Consider the following 18,279-nt stretch of genomic DNA (forward strand, 5'->3'; position numbering starts at 1 on the left):
AGTTCATCTCTTGAAGAGTGTATGTATAGATTTGCATCTTGCCTTTTTATTCAGTTTGGCAGTCTCTTCTCTTTAATTATCTAGCTTATTTATAATTAGTAGAATTTAGATATGGTTGGATTTGGATCACCATTTTCTTCTTTGTTTTCTATTTATCTCATCTAGTTTTTGTTGCTCTGTTTTTCTTTTTACTTTCTTCTGTGTTATTTAAATATTTGGTTAAATTTAGAGTTTAACATCTCAGAATTTCTACGCTGTTACTTAAGGCAATGAGTCCTACACCCACGGTTATGAATTCTCTCTACAACTCTTTTAAAAGCTTACCTCTGCTACTGTCCACGAAGATGGTTGTGAAGTTAGCATCAGACTGAATTACAGTCAAGTCTCAAACAAGGTGAGTAAGCCTCCAGAAGTTATTCATTTGAGAATTGACTGATGTAGTAAATTGAGACTTAGAATTTATAGAAATGCTTCTGTGTAATCCATAGAAAGGAAAAGTTTCAAATATTATGAAATGCTACTAGAACAACCATTCAAATATTATGAAATGCTACTAGAAGCAATTTCATAGAATTGGATAAACAAGTTAAACCTCAGACAGACACATAAAGATATAGTGAGAACAGGAGTTGTTCTGTAGTTCTCAGGCTTATTCAGACTCATTGAAGTCTGATGGCATGTCTGTGATACAATTGATTTGGGGAAAGACTAACAAAAATATTTGCTGATATACACTTTGACATATTTTCTTCTATAAAATAAACCAAACTTTGTGGCCACGTGTCCTTGATCTTCCCTTTTATATGGTGACTGAGGCATTGCCACAGAGGCTGTAAATGTGTTTCGAACATTAATTGATTGACATTAGTAGCTTTAGTTTCATTGGACAAGAAGTCAGAATAATTAATCAATCAATTAAGAAACCAAGGAAAAGGAGGGAAATTAACATTTATTAGGCCCTGGCAAGGTGCTGATGGTGTTGCTGAAATTGGGATAGAAACATGGGCCCTGTCTAACTCACGGGGAGGCTGCGAGTATCTAATGGGCTAATGCACATGAATGTACTTTGAAACCAAATAAAGCGCTAACTGCTGTTTTTAATTGTGTGGCTAGAGCAGAGCTTGGGTCAGAGAGGAACTTCGGGGAAGGGAAGTGAGAAAAAGCAGGTCAAGGCAGGGGAAGGGGCTGAATGAGCAGGTAGACAAAAGCAAAGCTGAGCTTCAGCCTGATCCAAGGGAACCTCTGGAGGATGAATTACACCACAAAGTTGCCCCCAATTGAGTCAGGGAGGAGAGGGAGCATAACCTCTAGGGCAAGGCAGCATCCACCTCCTAAAGGCACTTTGCTGGAGAATGAGGTCCAGCAGTGAACTCTTAGCAGCTACACAACAGCTGGGGTAAGTAACCTGGCCAGCTAGTGGGAACAGGGTGGGCCGCCAGAATTGGAATAACTGTTCCCAGGTGATTTTTTTTTTTTTTTTTTTTTACAAATTCTTGCTCTGTCAACCAGGCTGGAGTACAGTGGCATAATCTTGGCTCACTGCAACCTCCACCTGGTGGGTTCAAGCAATTCTTGTTCCTCGGCTGCCTGTGTAGCTGGGATTACAGGTTCACGCCACCACACCCAGCTAAGTTTTGTATTTTTAGTAGAGATGGGGTTTCACCATGTTGGCCACGCTGGTCTCGAACCCCTGGCCTCAAGTGATCCACCTGTCTCAGCCTTCCAAAGTGCTGGGATTATAGGCATGAGCCACCGCACCTGGCTCTTAGGTTTAATAAATCTTTTCTTAGCCTGTGTGTTCTAGTGTTCAGGAAGTAGGCTATTGCCTGGGACAAGAGCAGGCAGCCACATGAGGGTGCAGGGGGATTAGTCCGGGTGCACATAGACTTCTGTGTCTGGCCTCATTATATAGATGCCCCTTTTACCGCATTTTGCTTTTACAACATGCCATTGAGGTAACTCATAGTATTTCCACTTTCCAGGTGAGGGAACTGAGGCTCAGAGAAGTTAAGCAACCTGCTTCTTCCAAGGGCACTAAGTTAGTAAGTGGCAGACCCAGGATTCACACTTGGCAGCCTGGGACCTTCATCATGACACCCTAATTCCAAGACTCTGAAGGACTTTAAGCAGAGAATTGACACAATCACTTATAAAGGGTATAAAAGGTGACTGGGACAGCCACATGCAGGGAGGCTGGCAGACCCCTGTGGAGAGGCTATTGTGATGGTCCCAATGTGAGCTGAGGGGGCCAGGGCTGCAGTGAGGGAAAGGAGGAGGTGCCAGACTAAGCCGCTGGGTAAGCAGCAGAATGGACAAAGCATCCTGGGAGGTAAGGAGGAGTCAGGAAGGACACCCAGGCCTCAGGCTGGACTGTCTGGGTAGGTAGAGCTGTCCTTAATAAGGAGGAGCAGGTTAGCAGAGAGATCCTTCTTTCTAGTGGGATAAAGCAGCCTCATCATTCCTGGTGTTTGATTGTTTTCGTTGGCCAGAACCTCTACCTGAACAAGGCGGTGAATTTCAGCGACCACCTTCTGAGCAGTGCTGCCGAGGGTGATGGGGGGCTGTGCGGCAGCAGGTCCAGCTGGGGTGAGTTATTCCGTTCTGGCAATTTTAAAACAACTAACCAGGAACACATGGACTTGGCAGGGATAGCAGAGCATTGCTAAGAGTTTGACAGCCCAGTCACAGATCTTGCAACTATGCTCCAGTCATTTTATTTCTCTGGCTTCTCTGAAGTCAGCGGTGAGACCTTTGAATTCCTTTACAGGGCTTGGGGAAATTCATCTGTGGGGTGCACTTTTGGACCTAAAAACTGAAGTCCCTTCTTTTCCTCTGCTTCCCACCCTTCCTCTGGTTCCTGGACAGGGGAGTGGCTCCAGGAGTCTCTCCTGCCAGGTTTAATCAAATAGAAATTTCCATGAAAGCCATTTTGTCCTCTGACTTTTGAGGGACATGGGAGTAAGAAATAACTCTTTGTGTGGGGAGTTGGGGGAGGGGCATCATTTTTTTCCCCAACTGTGTCATTTCAGTGAGTGACTACAGCCAGAGTACCTCAGATACTATTGAAAAAATCAAAAGGATAAGGAATTTCAAGACCAAAACTTTTCAAGAAAAGAAGGAGCAGCTTTTAGTAAGTGTCTTTTTTGGTCCTTATGGATATTGTCTTCAGCCTGTGATTTTCAGGTTTTATTTGACTTTTTTAAAATGGAAGAATAATTTCTCATTTTCTGTTCCTTTTTTTTTTATAAGGGCTTCTATTTTGTAGAGGTAGACTTCTTTAAAATAGCTCAAGATTATGAATTAGAGTTATTTCAAAGTTCCCATCAGTTCCCTGAATCATCTCTGTGCTTCCTCTGGGGTCAGTTCTGTCTGCCTATCTTTCTCTTTCTTGTCTTTGGTTTGCCTCAAATATGGATCCTTGGTTGTCTGGTCATTTGACAAATGAAAACTAGTTGGGTAGCGCAGATGGTGGCATGGTGCCCAGCATGAGGATGGGCCCTGAAGTCCCTGTGTGAGTGGATGGGCATGTTGTGGACAGACGTCCCTGGAGGGTGTGTGGGCAGGGAGCAGGAGAAAGCCTTCAGATCCTCTATGTTGCTGGTGGAAAAGGTCTTCCTCTGATGGTGAGGGTGTTGGCGGTGTGAAGCGTTCTCACAGGTTTCAGTTTGTGATGAAGCTTTTTTCCTTTCCCTCTACACCCTCCCCTATGTCTGTCATGGAAGTCTAGGCTCTGCCCTTCTCCCTTCTTGGGCCCCATTGCACCAAATAGAATCCTTTGTTGGGCAAATCTTATACTTTCTGCAAAATAGTTATCAGGGCAAAGACCACAAACCTCCTGCCCTTCTTACATGGGGGAGAAGGGGTAAGGCACCAGAGATCTCAGCTATTCACCATAGAGCCCTTAGTAATCTACTCATGCATTCAGGCTGGACCCAACACCTAACCTCCATATTGATTAATTTAAACTTTTGCAGGGCTTCCCTGTAGAGAAAACACTCCTACCTCTGGTGTCTTCAGCTGGATTTTTGTTTGTTTGTTTTGGTTTGGTTTCCCTGTCAGTCAGATTTCATCTACTTTCAGTCTTCTTGGAATTTCTCAAAATTACTAATTCACCGATGGTTAGTACCCTTTCAGAGTTTCCCATATCTTTTAGAGTTTTGTGTTTTAAAAATATATGCCAAGAATAATTCTAAAAGGGGCTTTGGAGAAAAGAGCAGTGGATGCCACCTGCTCCATCCCCAACCTTGCCTTTTAATTGGTCCTCTTTGACTGCAATGCAAAGAACAGATATGATTAGCAGCAAGCCCCAAGGCCCGGGCCCAGGCCCGAGCTAGACACTTGCGTGATGCCGGTGGTTCCAAGTCCAGGCCCTCAACGGGGCCTTGTCAGTGCAGGCACCAGCTCCCCAGCTTGCATCCTGATTCCTCTGGAGGCGGGGACTCTGTTCTTTATCTTATTTTTTTTTTCACACCACATGCTTTGTATGTAACAAACACCAGTAAATTTGGAAAGAATACGTTAGAATTGTTTAACCTTTTATTGTTTAGGACTTCTTGTACTCACCACATTCTCCCAGTTTGAAATATTGTTAATGAGTATAAAAGAAGCACAGAGTTCCATAAACTGAACAGCTTACAATTTGGGAGACTCTACCTATTTACTCTGTGTATAACCTGAATCTCCCACTGTGTATGCCTTTTTTTTTTTTCTCATTTGCATTTAGGGGGTACGTATCAGAAGCTGTAACTTTTGTTCACTCATTCAGTGATGATTTTTGAGCACACATGTACCGGGCACTGTTGTACGTGTTGAAAATAAAACCTGAACAAAAGACGTAAACCCTCACACCTCCTGAAGCTGACACGCCAGTGCATTCTAGTACACTTTTCCATGAGGAATGGAAATCGGTGTAAACAAGTGCTCCCCAAGACCCCTGCTAGGGGTTTACTAATTAGAGCACTTGGTTCCAAGCTATTCATTGGTAAGATAGGGACAGCGAGAAAGGAGGCGGCACCGCCTGGACCAGGCATCATCTTCAAAGGCTCAGAGGCCTTGACCAGTGTCCTCATGGCCATGGCTTCACAGGAGCAAGGACAGGGAAGGTTTTATTTCCACTTTACAAATGGAAATGGTGGTCCTGTGACCACCCCACAGCCATGTCCGGGATCCAGAGGCAACATACTAAAAGCAATGTCTCTTGCTTTCTAAACAGCTTCCTTCAGTCTTCTAGCATTTGAAATTCTTTATATATAAAGATGAATATATGGCATTTAAAAACATAAAAAGATAAGTTCTTCAGCCAGGCCCAGTGGCTCATGCCTGTAATCCCAGCACTTTAGGAGGCTGAGGAGGGCGGATCATGAGGTCAGGAGATCGAGACCATCCTGGCTAACACGGTGAAACCCCATCTCTATTAAAAATACAAAAAATTAGCCAGGAGTGGTGGCACGTGCCTGTAGTCCTAGCTACTCGGGAGGCTGAGGCAGGAGAATCACTTAAACCTGAGAGGCAGAGGTTGCAGTGAGCCAAGATCAGGCCACTGGCACTCCAGCCTGGGCAACAGAGCGAAACTCCATCTCAGAAAAAAAAAAAAAGAAAAGAAAAGAACAAAAAGATACTGAGATTTCTGAGAGCTTTTCTTCTGTGTTTTGTTTTGTTTTGTTTTTTGAGTCAGAGTCCCACTGTGTTGCCCAGGCTGAAGTGCAGTTGTGTGATCTCAGCCCACTCCAACCTCTGCCTCCTGGATTCAAGCGATTCTCCTGCCTCAGCCTCCCAAGTATCTGGGATTATAGGCATGCCAATACGCCTGGCTAATTTTTATATTTTTAGTAGAGACAGGGTTTCGCCATGTTGGCCAAGCTGGTCTTGAACTACTGACCTCAAGTGATCTGCCTGCCTCGGCCTCCCAAAGTGCTGGGATTACAGGCATGAGCTACTATGCCCAGCCTTTTTTTCTAAAGAAGTCAATGTATTGGCTCATTCATTCCTCAGGGGAGTACATTTTCTGAACTGTCATACTTCAACTGACCTTGAACACTTTATAAAGTATGCAAAATAAATTTTAGGACTCACCTGGTTGCTTTTCCTAGAGCTAGTCATAATAAAATTAGTGTAGTTTCTGGGTTTTGTGAGGTTTCTCATGGCATCCTTGTCCTTAATATAAAACAGTGTCCGTGTGGTAACCTTGCCTGAAGCAAGGTTTTGGAGCAGCAAGATTGACATTAGATGTGGATATTTGTGCTATGGGCTATTGAAGACCACACACACACTCTTATGCACACACTCATAGTCTCCTGCCCTTGTGGCTTAGAATTCAACGCTGGAAAGGAAGTGTTTGCCTTGAGTGAATATTTTGAGGTGGGGGAAATGACCACATTCTGTAATCCTGCAGCCTGAAAACAGACTCCTGCTGAAGGAAGTCGGACCCACGGGGGAAGGAAGAGTCTCTGTGATTGAACAGCTGCTGGATGAGGTAAGTGTCGCCAAAGGAGCAGGTCTCTCTGAAGAGTTCAGCCTGGCATTCCACCTCTGTCTCCTTCAGATGGAAGTTTTGTTCAATACTGTGAAAATTACACTGCCCTTTGATTACAAACTCAGGGTGCAGTGAATGGCTAGTCAAAAGCTTTATATTAATTGTTCCCCGTTGCTAGTTTTTATATCAGAGAAAATAGGCAGAGAAGCACAGGTGAGACCAAGGAACATGCATGAAGCTGGATAGAATCTCTGGCCTGTGACCGCATATTACCTTTATCCTGGGTTTCCTGAAGAAGCAATTTGTCAGGGTGCTGCCCTCCCCTCCCGGCCCGTGCTGGGAACAGAAGTTTTGTCACCTGGGTCACTTTGTAGCTCTGTTAATTGTAGATCTGGTCTTGAGGTTCCTGATTCTCCTCTCCTTTGCTCTGAGAGCACTTTCGTTCCATGAGCTCTGTAAAGCACATCTGTTATACTTCATACGGTGGCGACTGGATGCTGTTGAGTGCAGGGTTTTTTGGCAAGTTCGTCCTTTTCCATTTGCTGCAGGGAGCAGACCCCAACTGCTGTGATGAAGACAATCGACCCGTCATAACTGTGGCTGTTATGAATAAGCACCATGAAGCGATTCCAGTTCTCGTGCAGAGAGGAGCAGACATCGACCAGCAGTGGGGGCCGTAAGTGAAACACATTGACAGGAGAGCTAAGGTAGCAGCAGGCTAACTGCTTGGAGCTCCACTGCGGCAGAAGCGGTCTACACACACACCCTGTTCAGTTTCAGCCACTTGAACCATTTTAACCTATTTCAGCTTTAATAAGAGGCTTAATGCCTTCTGTTTTCCATAGCTGGGTAAAGCGAAATTTTAAAAATGGACTATTGGGTTGCCTAATTTAGTGGCTTTTATAAATGATGATACATTTTGTTAATTCATAAGCTTATACTGTGTGGGGCCAGTAAATCCTTAGCCCTTGGGGTGTTAATCAGTGTTTTCATCATGAGTCATGATAACACCAAGGGAAGACACACCTCAGTGTATTCCCCATGAAGTTAATGCAGAAAGAAAATGTCATACGGTTGTCTCCAGATCTCACACACTGCGGAGGAGACTGGCACATCTGAGGCCACCACGTGGTCTCCTGCTGCCTTGCTTCCCCACCCGTGACACAAGACGGAAAGGTACCAAGTCCTGTTACTTACTGTCCTAGTCTTGGTCCACTCCTGTCCCATAACCTTCTCTTCCAGCCGTATGCTTCTATCGTTCTCTTGAAAATTACTTTGAAAATGTGAGGTGAAAATTTCCTTGAACATGAGTCATTCATGTTAACTGCTCATATCTTGCCGACCACGTTGTTGACGTAAGTCTTCTAGGGACATCACAGGCATCTAACACTCCTGCCTCCTGAAGTCTTACTAAGGCAAGGTCAAGGTCCGTGTCAGTGGAACATTCTGCTGTGTACTTCATGCCACCACAGAGGCCAAAATTTCAGTGGCTTTGCTTCTGTTATTCTCTGTTTCAAAATTGTCTCTAGTGTTAGTGTTCAAAATATAATCCTGTTAATTTTTCTATGTGCATTTTACTAATGTCTGCATTTTAATAGTTTCTACCCCTTCTTTTTAGTTTTATTTTACAGCAGAATATTTGGTGTGTTGGTATAAAGCTTTGATGGTTGGAATTTATTTTCTCAAGTTTGCTTAGGGTTTACTGTGTCAACTTCTTTATTTATCCTACACTGTTGTATTATTGTCATTATCAATAAAATGGTGCTATCTTGTTTTGTGTTAAGGCATATTTTGTATTTTTATAATTCAGAAAAGCTTTTTAAATAGCATTTAAGTATGTTTGTGGTTGATACAGAAATTACTTGGGCACATTTTGAATTGAAGTGTAAGCAGCATGAGTCCTGGCTTTATGAAGAGTCCAGCTAAAGGAGGAAAGTGCCCTGGGCATTGAACAGATTGCCTTTTTATTTTGCTGTGCCTCAGCTTCCACGTTTGCTTCATCACCATTCTACAAATTGGCACTTATCCACATGTGATCTCATTGCATGTCTGTAAAGTCTGACGCTGCGGTTATACCTGTCTATCTGAATGGTGTGTAGTAGCCTTTGTCACCCCCCTGCAGGATCATGGTGACTGTGGCCAGTATGTAGCTCACATGGTTGTGGGGAGGAAAGCTAGAGGGTTGGCCCTCTCTTAAATAGAGCACAGGGATCTCTTCCTTTCCAGTGCATGCCGGTAGAGGAAAGTAGCATTTCCCACTGACAGCCACATTCTGCCAAGTCTGGTTTATATCTGTTAGTTTCAAGAGTTTGGGCCTGGAGCTGGACCTCTGTAGACCCAGGAACATGACCTTGAAGTTCCATCCATCCTATTGCTTTTAGGCATAAATCATCCAGAGATCTGGTTTTACTGTAAAAGAGGCTCAGAGAGTTGTTCCTTAGCAAACAATTAAAATGCTCTCTCCCATCCAAGCATGTTTTTCTAGTGGAGCCTAAGTGGTCTGTATACCAGATAACTTCCATTAAGTAGCTTGGCAGGTGGCAGAAAGCTCTTTCCTCATTTCCTAGTTCCATGTTTGTATCATTCCTACCAGAATGAAATCATATTCAACACAAGGGAATGGCTAGGAGAAATTGACATCCTCCACCAAAGCTCATTCCTCTTACTAGCAGATATCAGAAACACAGATTCAAGATCTCACTAGGTGAGAGGCCCAGAGAAATGCTGTTTGCTTTTGGACAAGAGCTGCCCTTCCTCACTGCACTGGCGATTCCAAACGTGCCATCCCCGCTCTGCCCCAGTAGCCAGGTGAGGAAGATGCAAGCAATAGTCTACTACTTAGAGGTTCAGCTGTGGACACTTACTCCATTAGGTAATTTAAGGAGAGAATGTACATTAATCTACCATGATACTTAGATTTGAGTAAATAGTTTGAATTGTTTGTATATTAAAAGTAAAGTTTCTTTAAAGTACAAATTCCATGGCAGAGTCACCATTCAGCATTTTCCAAAACTGAACTGTGGATACACAGGAAATAGCCAGCCCAGAAAATCTAACCACCAGCAAACCCCTCCCCATGCAATACATAGAGTGAACCCTCTGCTCTCAATTTGGAGAGAATTGTGAAGAAAGAAGATCATAAGTCTACAGAGGAGATGTGGCAACCCTATGAATATATCCCAGTTCAAATGGTAAATGCCTTATAAAGGCCCAAGGAACCATAGGGGTGAAGTAACAGACAGTTAAGCTCTATGCCACCAGTGAGGAAGAAAGAATGAAAGATAAGGAGGAAATGGAGTCTTTTCCAGACTAATTCCAGTTAAACCTCTTTCTTTTGTGAACTGCCCAGTCTTGGGTATGTCTTTATCAGCAGTGTGAAAATGGGCTCATACACTAGCCCACAGCATAGCCCATGAACATTCTATGGCAAATTCTTCATTTGTGACCTGTTTGTTCTTTCTGAAAGCATTTATCCTTGATGTTCTGAAATTTCACAAGGGTATTTTAGATGTGCTGTTTTGATTCACCCAGTTGGCCTCTTCAATGTAAAAGTCTTATCTTTCTTTAGGTTAGGAAAAATTTGTTCTGTTATCTCTTTGGCATTTTCTCCCCTCCGTTTTTCTCTTCTCTTTCTAGAGCTGTTGGTTGGATGGTGGACTACTTGAATTGATTCCCTCTGTCTGGCTGGCTTTGTGTTTCTCCGTAGTTTCATCTATATCTTTCTCTTCCATCTTTCGAGAGATTTTCTTAACTTTGTTGTCTGTTCTTCCTATTGAATAATTGTTATTTCAAGAATCGTATTTATTCTTTCTAGGAGCTACTTTTGTTCTGATTATTTCTTTCTCATAGTTTCATATTTTTGTGCAGCGTTGTCTTGAATCATTCTGCAGATAGCAGTTAGATTTTTGTCTTGTTTTAAATTCCTCGTGTTTGTGTATCTTGGTTTTCTCTTTGATTCTGCAGGATTTTCTCAGATGTCTATGAGCCCTGGTTGTCCACTCACATTTGAGAATGGAGTTTGGGCTAGATGACTGGTAACTTTGTATATAAGAGAAGGGCTTTGTCAACCAAGAGGCTTTCTGGGTAGGTGGAGCTACTCCCAGGCTGGGACCCCTGGGTGCCAGAAAGTGAAAGGCTTCCCTCTGATTCTCACCAGAGGCTCTCTTTATCTTCCTCAGAGAAGAAGCCACTATCCTTTTTCTTCATAGGGATAAATGCATGGCTGCAGGCACATCCGCAGGTGTAGGGGATGAGGGTGTTGGCATCAAAGGGAGGAGCAGGGGCAGAGAGAGTTCAGACATTCAATGCCTATCTCATTTCTACTTTCAGTCATGACTCTTGCCCTCCTTCACTCCTGCCACCTCTGCATAGGAGCCTTTCAGGAGTCCTGGTACCACCCTGACTTCCATTTCAGTTGCCCACTCCTCCCTCACTAGGTCAAACCTGACCAGGAAATATGAAGAGAAACCCTGGCATTGCAGCAAAATATGCTGTGTCTGACCTCTCAGGCCTGCCCCCTGGCTTCTAAGATTGGTGTTTATTTTCATGTCATGTAAGCCCAACTCGCTGGAGCCAAGGTCATTTTCCCTACACAAAAATAGGAGCCTCAGCCCTGAGAAGCTACTATCATGCCCAAGAGGTCCAAGCCAAAGTTAAGACTATGTCCAATACGTTGCATAAACTCTTGCAGGCAGTTTAGAACAATGGTATTTATTAGCATTTATTAAATCAACTACCAACCATATCCTTGTGGGTTTCTCGCATTAAAAAATGAATGTGTGTATAACCTTTTCACTGCCTAGTATCAAAGCTTACCCTCCATCACAGTATTCCCCCAAGAGAAGGGCAGAGAGAGGAGACTCAAGAGGTTTCCCAGGTTAGTTAAGTAGATCGATGAAAAAAACCAGGACCTTGGGTCCCATGCATCCTCTCCGGTTTCCTGATGATGCTAACTAAGGATTCATCCAGGATTTTTTTTTCCCCCTAATTAGGCTCAGAAATACAGCTCTTCACGAAGCTACTCTGCTTGGCCTTGCAGGAAAAGAGAGCATCGCCACTTTACTGGGGTATGTCCCCTGGCCTCTGATGGATACTTTGAGGGCCACAGGGATCTCCCTAATGGCTTGTGATGATTTTAAGAGGGGCCTTGGTTCCTGAATTGCTGTCCCTGTCCGTGGGGACCACCATCCCACCATGGCTCCCTGGGCACTAAGGGCTTTTCAAAGCACAGTGAAAATGTTGCCCCCATTAAACATACTTGGTTGCAGGACTTTAATGCAACGGGAACCAATGGCCAGGGTTAGCAACTGGACATTTTGAAATCACAGGCCTCTTTAAATGTTTCAGGGTAGAGCCACCTCTGAGAACTGAAGTCACTGTGACCTCTTGAGGACAGGTTTGGGGAGGTGGGACCAGGAGGGGCCCAGACTGGCCTCCGTGGCAGGGAAGAGTCAAGCTCTTAGGGGCACATGCTAAAGTCCTTCAGTGCACCTCCATTTCTCCATTTCCTTTGCAGATGCAATGCAAGCATCCGAAAGAAGAATGCAAGAGGCCAGACAGCATACGACCTGGCTCTGAACACTGGAGATGACCTCATCACCTCACTCTTTGCTGCCAAGTTTGGCCAAGGGCTCAAGGACCAACTCGCCCAAACTAGGAGCCTCAGCCTGGATGACTGTTAGACCTGAGGCCTCCCCGGGACTTCATTTAAGAATGTGTGCAGTGGCTGGCATGGTGGCTCATGCCTGTAATCCCAGCACTTTGGGAGGCTGAGGCTGGCAGATCACCTGAGGTCAGGAGTTCAAGAGTAGCCTGACCAACATGGAGAAACCCCATCTCTACTAAAAGTACAAAATTAGTCAGGTGTGGTGGCGTGTGCCTGTAATGCCAGTTACTTGGGAGGCTGAGGCAGGAGAATCACTTGAACCCGGCAGGTGGAGGTTGTGGTGAGCCAAGATTGTGCCCTTGCACTCCAGCCTGGGCAACAAGAGCACAACTCCATCTCAAAAAAAATAAAAGAATATGTGCAGCTCTGGCTATTCTTTAATCATGTCTTTTTAAAATGTGTATTTGAGATTAGAAATTAAGGTTGAGAGGAACTCAGGAGATTTTTTTTTTAAAATCATATGACAGTATAAGCCATCAGTACTAAGTGGACAGCTCCCAGTATACTGTGGGCTGTGATAAACTGAATGTATGTTTTTTAATGGTTTATTGCTGCAGTTTTTTTGTGTATTTGATTTTAGTTTTGACTTATTTTCAATAGGTAATAATTGCACATGGTTCAAAGCTAAAAGGTATGAAGTATTATGTAGGGATGTGTCCCTCCCATCCTGTCCCACAGCCACCACCTCCCTCCTCAGCCACCAATGACACCAGCGTCGACTTGTCTTTCCAGGGGTTGTGCAAAGTTAGATATGCACATACATATGGTATAAGCACATGTACATAAAAGTACACATAGAATATAAACATGTCTGTAGCACATATATATTCTTTCCCCTCTTCTAAAACAAATGGGAGCAAACTAGCCACACACTGTTCTGCATCTTGTTCTTTTTGCCCGATACGTCTTGTAGGTGGCTCCTAATTAGTATGTAAAGATTGACCTTATTTAAATTTTTTTATGTTGAAATCATCAATATTCCGTCATTATGGTTTGTTCTTTGACTGACAAATCAGCTCTCAATAAACCACTTTGCAGGAATGTGTAATTTTGACTCATTCTTTTCTTCAGGTCATTATTTTAATCTTTGGGTGGTAATGCTGCAGTTGTGAAGTCCCTAACTAGTTTGTGTTAATGTAGGTAAATAGAATATGTATTAATTTACCATAATTAATTCAGAACAATAAGGGCCTTGGGGTGGTTACTGTTATCACTACCTGCACTTTACTCCCCCAGACTGGGCGGCTGTCTGTGGGAGGACAGAGGGTGCAAAGTCGTGGGAACACAGGCCCCTGGGCAGGCACTGGCACTGCTCCTGCCCCATCAGCCCCTCAGCCACCAGTGTAAGGGAGGCTGCTGCATGGTGGCCAGTGTCTAGGGAGACTGGGGAGTGCGATCATCTGGTTTGGGGGTGGTGGTTTGCCCTGTGTCAGCTTGACTGGGACTACTTTCCCAGAATTTTCTTCCCCTATGGTTCTCTTCAGGGTTGGCCCCAAGAAAAACTGCATGATATTCAGAAGATAGAAGAAAAGCAACCGCAGTCATGCTTGGATGGTGGGTATAGGGCACCAGGTGCCTCTGCCACTCACATCCTGTGTGAAGGAAGGGGTGGAGGTGCCACAACCGAGCAGCAAGCCCTGCCTTTGGGATGGAAGAGGATGGATGTTTATTGGGATCAACACTTGCGAAAAGATGGTGCAGAGGGAGAAGTCGAGTGGGGGAGTAATGGGGTTCAAGGCCATTTTTCCCAGACCTCAGGGAGCGGGGAGGGCCTCATGGACCCGTGGGTTCTAGAAACAATCGCCTTGGGGTTCCTGGGGGGAACTTTTGTGTCCTGAGTGCAGGAACAATGCTTTTAACACCTCTTGGGTTTTCCACACTCCCTCTTGGAGGATCCTACCTTCTGAAACCAAGAGGCCCTTCCAGTGCCAGCTGGCCAGACTCAGGAATCGGTAAAGCACGCATCTGACGTCTCATGCTAGGGTCCTTCCCTTTCTCTAAAGCTCACAGCCTACACTCAGCACCCTTGAATTTCACTCTATCAGAATCAAACCTCAGTTAAAATAGGACTAAAAACTGAAAAGGTAGCCTAATATTTAACACTTTCTGATGAAATCCTATAGGGTCACATAAAATGTTCTATTGGTATTAAAGTATATGTTTTCAGGAAAATTAAACACATTTTAAGGTAGAACATTTCTGATGTCAAAAATCATGTTTTTTTTTTTTTTTTTTTTTGGTCCTTTCTAAAGCTTTCTTCTTCTTTTCCCAATGACAGGGCTTATTGAGGGAGCAGAGCCACTTGAAGTGAAATGCAATGAGATTTTTAAAACTTTTTATTTTTTAGAGACAGGGTATCTCTCTGTCACCCAGGCTGGAATGTAATGGTGCGATCATAGCTCACTGCAGCATCAAACTCCTGGGCTCACGCGATACTCTCGCCTCAGCCTCTGGAGTATCTGGGATTACAGACACACACCACTGCCCTCAGCTAATTTATTTTATTAATTTTTTTTTTTTTTTGGTAGAGACAGGGTCTCCCTGTGTTGCCTACAGGCTGATCTTGAGCTCCTGGGCTCAGGTGATCCTCCCACCTCAGCCTCCCAAAGTGCTGGGATTACAGGTGTGAGCCACCATGCCCAGCCTGGAACGAGGGATTTATTAAAGGAGTTAGACCCTCTGCAGTGCTTGAGCTGGTAAGTTGGATGGTGGGCCTGAAGTTGCTGTACCTCAGTTACATTCAGGAAGCACAGGTGAGCGTGAAGGGGATGAGCGAGGACAAACTGGAACCCATGGGGACACATCTCCCTCCTCCATCTTCCTGGTCACAGGCACCTTGCAGGAGACGTGCCCTTTCCCATGAAACTTGCCCCAGGCTGGGCTCTCCAGAAGCAGATGCCAAGACAGTTTGGGATGGAAGAGGATGGATGTTTATTGGGATCAACTCTTGTGAAAAGAAGGTGGACAGAGCAAAGTCAACTGCTATGTGGCCCAACAGTGCCTCAGCCACCAGTGGTGCTCCCATGAGCCACATTTGCCCATCATGGTGTCCACTGTGCTTTTGTAGCCCCTCTGGCAGATGGGAGCTTCCCCAGAAGGGACGGGACCTCAGGCAAGGCAGCTCTCTGAAGTTGCTGATAGCTGGAGGCCATCTGCTGCCACACTCGCTACAGCCAGGGCAGCAAGCCCTACCTGGAAAGGGGATGTGGGTGGTGCATCTCTGCCTGCCATAAAGCTGCATAGGTGCCCGACCCAGGTTGTAGGACAGCTGAAGGCAGAGATCAGGGGGAGCTGGTGAAGCCACGGGCCTGGCTGCTGCCCACACCTGCCAGATGAGCCAGGGGTTAGTGACTGTGTCCTCCCTGGATCTGGTCCTGAGGCCATGTCCTCCCAAGGCCTGGCTGCTCTTCCTGGAGGGGCTGTCTCTGCTTTGCAGGCTTGTCCTATGTCGCCAGTGGGCTTCGGTGGGCTGGCTTGCCTTTCCCTCCTTTCCACTGAGGTGAGTTCCCATGCATTCATTGCCCATTTGGGTTTTTTCTATTTTTCTTATTGACTTAGAGAATTTATTTACATCCTCTTGAATCAGAATATCTTCTAGAGTCCAGACAGTGCTGTCTTTAATAGAAATACAATCTGAGCCACATACACAATCATAAATTTTGTAGTAGCCATACTTCTAAAAGTACAGAAAAACAAAGCAAAATTAATTTTACTGGGATACATTGCAAAAGAAGACATATATATGGCCAGAAAACATATATATATATATATATATAAAGCTCAGTATCACTGATCATTAGAGAAATGCAAATCAAAATCACAATGAGATACCATCTAACACCAATCAGAATGGCTATTTTTTAAAAGTCAAAAAATAACATACTGGTGAGATTGTGGAAAAAAGGGAATACTTATACACTTTTGGTGGGAGTGTAAGTTAGTTTAACCGTTGTGGGAAACAGTGTGGTGATTCCTCAAAGAGTTAAAAATAGAAACACCATTCAATCCAGCAATCTCATTATTGGGTATACACCCAAAGGAAAATAGATCATTCTACCATAAAGACCCATGCATGTGTATGTTCATTGCAGCGCTATTCACAATAGAAAAGACATGGAATCAACCTAAATGCCCATCAATGACAGATTGGATAAAGAAAGTGTGGTACATATACACCATGACATACACTATGCAGCCATAAGAAAGAACGAGAGCATGCCTGTTGTGGGAGCATGGATGGAGCTAGAGGCCATTATCCTTAGCAAACTAACACAGGTACAGAAAACCAAATATCACATGTTCTCACTTATACATGGGAGCTGGCTAGGCACGGTTGTTCACGCCTGTAATCCCAGCACTTTGGGAGGCCGAGGTAGGCAGATCACCTGAGGTCAGGAGTTAGAGACTAACCTGGCCAACAGAGTGAAACTTCGTTTCTACTAAAAATACAAAAATTAGCTGGGCCTGGTGGTGGGCGACTGTAGTCCCAGCTACTCAGGAGGCTGAGGCAGAATTGCTTGAACCCAGGAGGCAGAGGTTACAGTGAGTGGAGATCTTGCCATTGCACTCCAGCTTGGGTGACCACAGTGAAACTCCATGTCCCAAAAACAAACAAACAAACAAAAACAGGGGGAAGCTAAATGATGAGAACAAATGGACACAAAAAGAGGGACAACACCAGCTGGGTGCAGTGGCTCACACCTGTAATCCCAGCACTTTGGGAGGCCGAGGCGGGCGGATCACAAGGTCAGGAGATCGAGACCATCCTGGCTAACATGGTGAAACCCCATCTCTACTAAAAAATACAAAAAATTAGCTAGGCGTGGTGGTGGGCACTTGTAGTCTCAGCTATTCAGGAGGCTGAGGCAGGAGAATGGCATGAACCTGGGAAGCAGAGCTTGCAGTGACCTGAGATCGCGCCACTGCACTCCAGCCTGGGTGACAAAGGGAGACTCCATCAAAAAAAAAAAAAAAAAAAAAAAAAAAGGGACGATACCCACTGGGGCCTCTCAGAAGGTAGAGGCTGGGAGGAGGGAGAGGATCAGAAAAAATAATGATTGGGTACTAGGCTTAGTACCTGGGTAACAAAATAGTCTGCACAATAAACCCCCGTGATATGAGTTTACCTATATAATAAGCCCTGAACCGAAAATAAAAGTTTTAAAAATGTTTTACTAGAATAAATATTATTTCAATTTATAATTCATCTAGATTGTTAATACAATAGTCTATATATTTTATGTTATTTTTTCACACCAAGTCATTGAAATCTGGTGTGCATTTTACCCTTACAGCACATCTTAATTCAATTCAACACATTTTAAATGCCCCCTACCTGCACATGGTGGTTGGCTACAGCATAGTTCTAGAAGCTTCTACCTGTGTAATAACACACATAGAGGTCACTGCATTCTGATTCCCATCCCGCTAGGATGCTAGCAGCACAGATACACTCATCTGAAGCTTGCATCTTTGTGGTTGGTGGGTTTTCCATGTCTAATCCAGGAAGAGTTTTTCCCCATCACCTGTGCTAGGCCACAGCTCCAGGTGCTCTGGTCAAGGTGCCCAGTGGGATAAAGAAAATTTACAGGGTCATTTATTTCTGTTGTCTCCAAGACATCTCTTCAGAGGACCTCAAGAACGCACATCACTTGCTTCTTTTCCAGCTTCGATTTCTGACTGCTTCGGAGCCAGGTTTTTGCTTTTTCCTGGATAAATAGAAAATAAAGAGCATCTCTTGGATTCTCATCCACCTTCCCGCTCTTCAAGTAACTGCAAACCTAGCCTCCCTTTGTGGTTTTCTAAGGGTAGGGCCTTGTGGGAACATAGAACAGACAAGGTAAAGTGACCCATTCTCTGCTCTCCTCTCCTTTTCATTGTAGATCCCAAAAAGAAAGCCAAAAGGCCACATATACGTTTGTCCCTCAATGAACTGGAAATGAAGTGTGTTTACCTTCTCAGATGCACACGCGGATGCAGTTAACTGCCGTGTGTTTTTCTGAGTGGAAGGAAGAGGAGCCTGGGCCCACAGAGCCACCTGGGAGCCGCTTCTGCAATGGAGAGGAGAGAGGTGGCTGCTGCTTCTGCCTCTCCTCGGTGCTGCTTCTGGTCCTGCTGCTGGAGGCCAGATCTGGGTGAACTG

The 18,279-nt window shown here is 44.5% G+C and overlaps 2 protein-coding genes across 2 annotated transcripts in view; one reads left to right on the top strand and one right to left on the bottom strand.

Moving 5' to 3' along the window:
• The window catches only part of DZANK1 (double zinc ribbon and ankyrin repeat domains 1), an 89,965-nt gene extending 76,780 nt beyond the window's left edge, over positions 1 to 13,185 (top strand). The window contains exons 15-21 of the mRNA XM_017863708.1: positions 320 to 394; positions 2,490 to 2,586; positions 3,030 to 3,130; positions 6,392 to 6,472; positions 7,021 to 7,148; positions 11,464 to 11,538; positions 11,988 to 13,185. Of these exons, the coding sequence (XP_017719197.1) occupies positions 320 to 394; positions 2,490 to 2,586; positions 3,030 to 3,130; positions 6,392 to 6,472; positions 7,021 to 7,148; positions 11,464 to 11,538; positions 11,988 to 12,153 (723 nt within the window). The 3' untranslated portion in view covers positions 12,154 to 13,185. The remainder of the gene's footprint in view (positions 1 to 319; positions 395 to 2,489; positions 2,587 to 3,029; positions 3,131 to 6,391; positions 6,473 to 7,020; positions 7,149 to 11,463; positions 11,539 to 11,987) is intronic.
• A 165-nt stretch (positions 13,186 to 13,350) lies between these two features.
• LOC108523183 (uncharacterized) lies at positions 13,351 to 17,487 on the bottom strand. Its single transcript, XM_017863709.1, has 3 exons — positions 17,473 to 17,487; positions 15,045 to 15,748; positions 13,351 to 13,511 (listed from the first exon to the last, which is right to left on the bottom strand). Exons 1-3 carry the CDS (start codon positions 17,478 to 17,480, stop codon positions 13,351 to 13,353), a joined length of 873 nt encoding a protein of 290 aa, XP_017719198.1. The 5' UTR covers positions 17,481 to 17,487.
• Positions 17,488 to 18,279: the final 792 nt, after the last annotated feature.

The sequence above is a fragment of the Rhinopithecus bieti genome, unplaced genomic scaffold, assembly GCF_001698545.2.
Source record: "Rhinopithecus bieti isolate Rb0 unplaced genomic scaffold, ASM169854v2 scaffold_72481, whole genome shotgun sequence".
NCBI lineage: Eukaryota > Metazoa > Chordata > Mammalia > Primates > Cercopithecidae > Rhinopithecus > Rhinopithecus bieti.

Coding starts and splice junctions, on each gene's coding strand:
- LOC108523183 (XM_017863709.1), bottom strand. Junction 13,512..15,044: donor CCATCCTCTTCCATCCCAAA/CTGTCTTGGCAT, acceptor CAGTCTCCCTAG/ACACTGGCCACCATGCAGCA.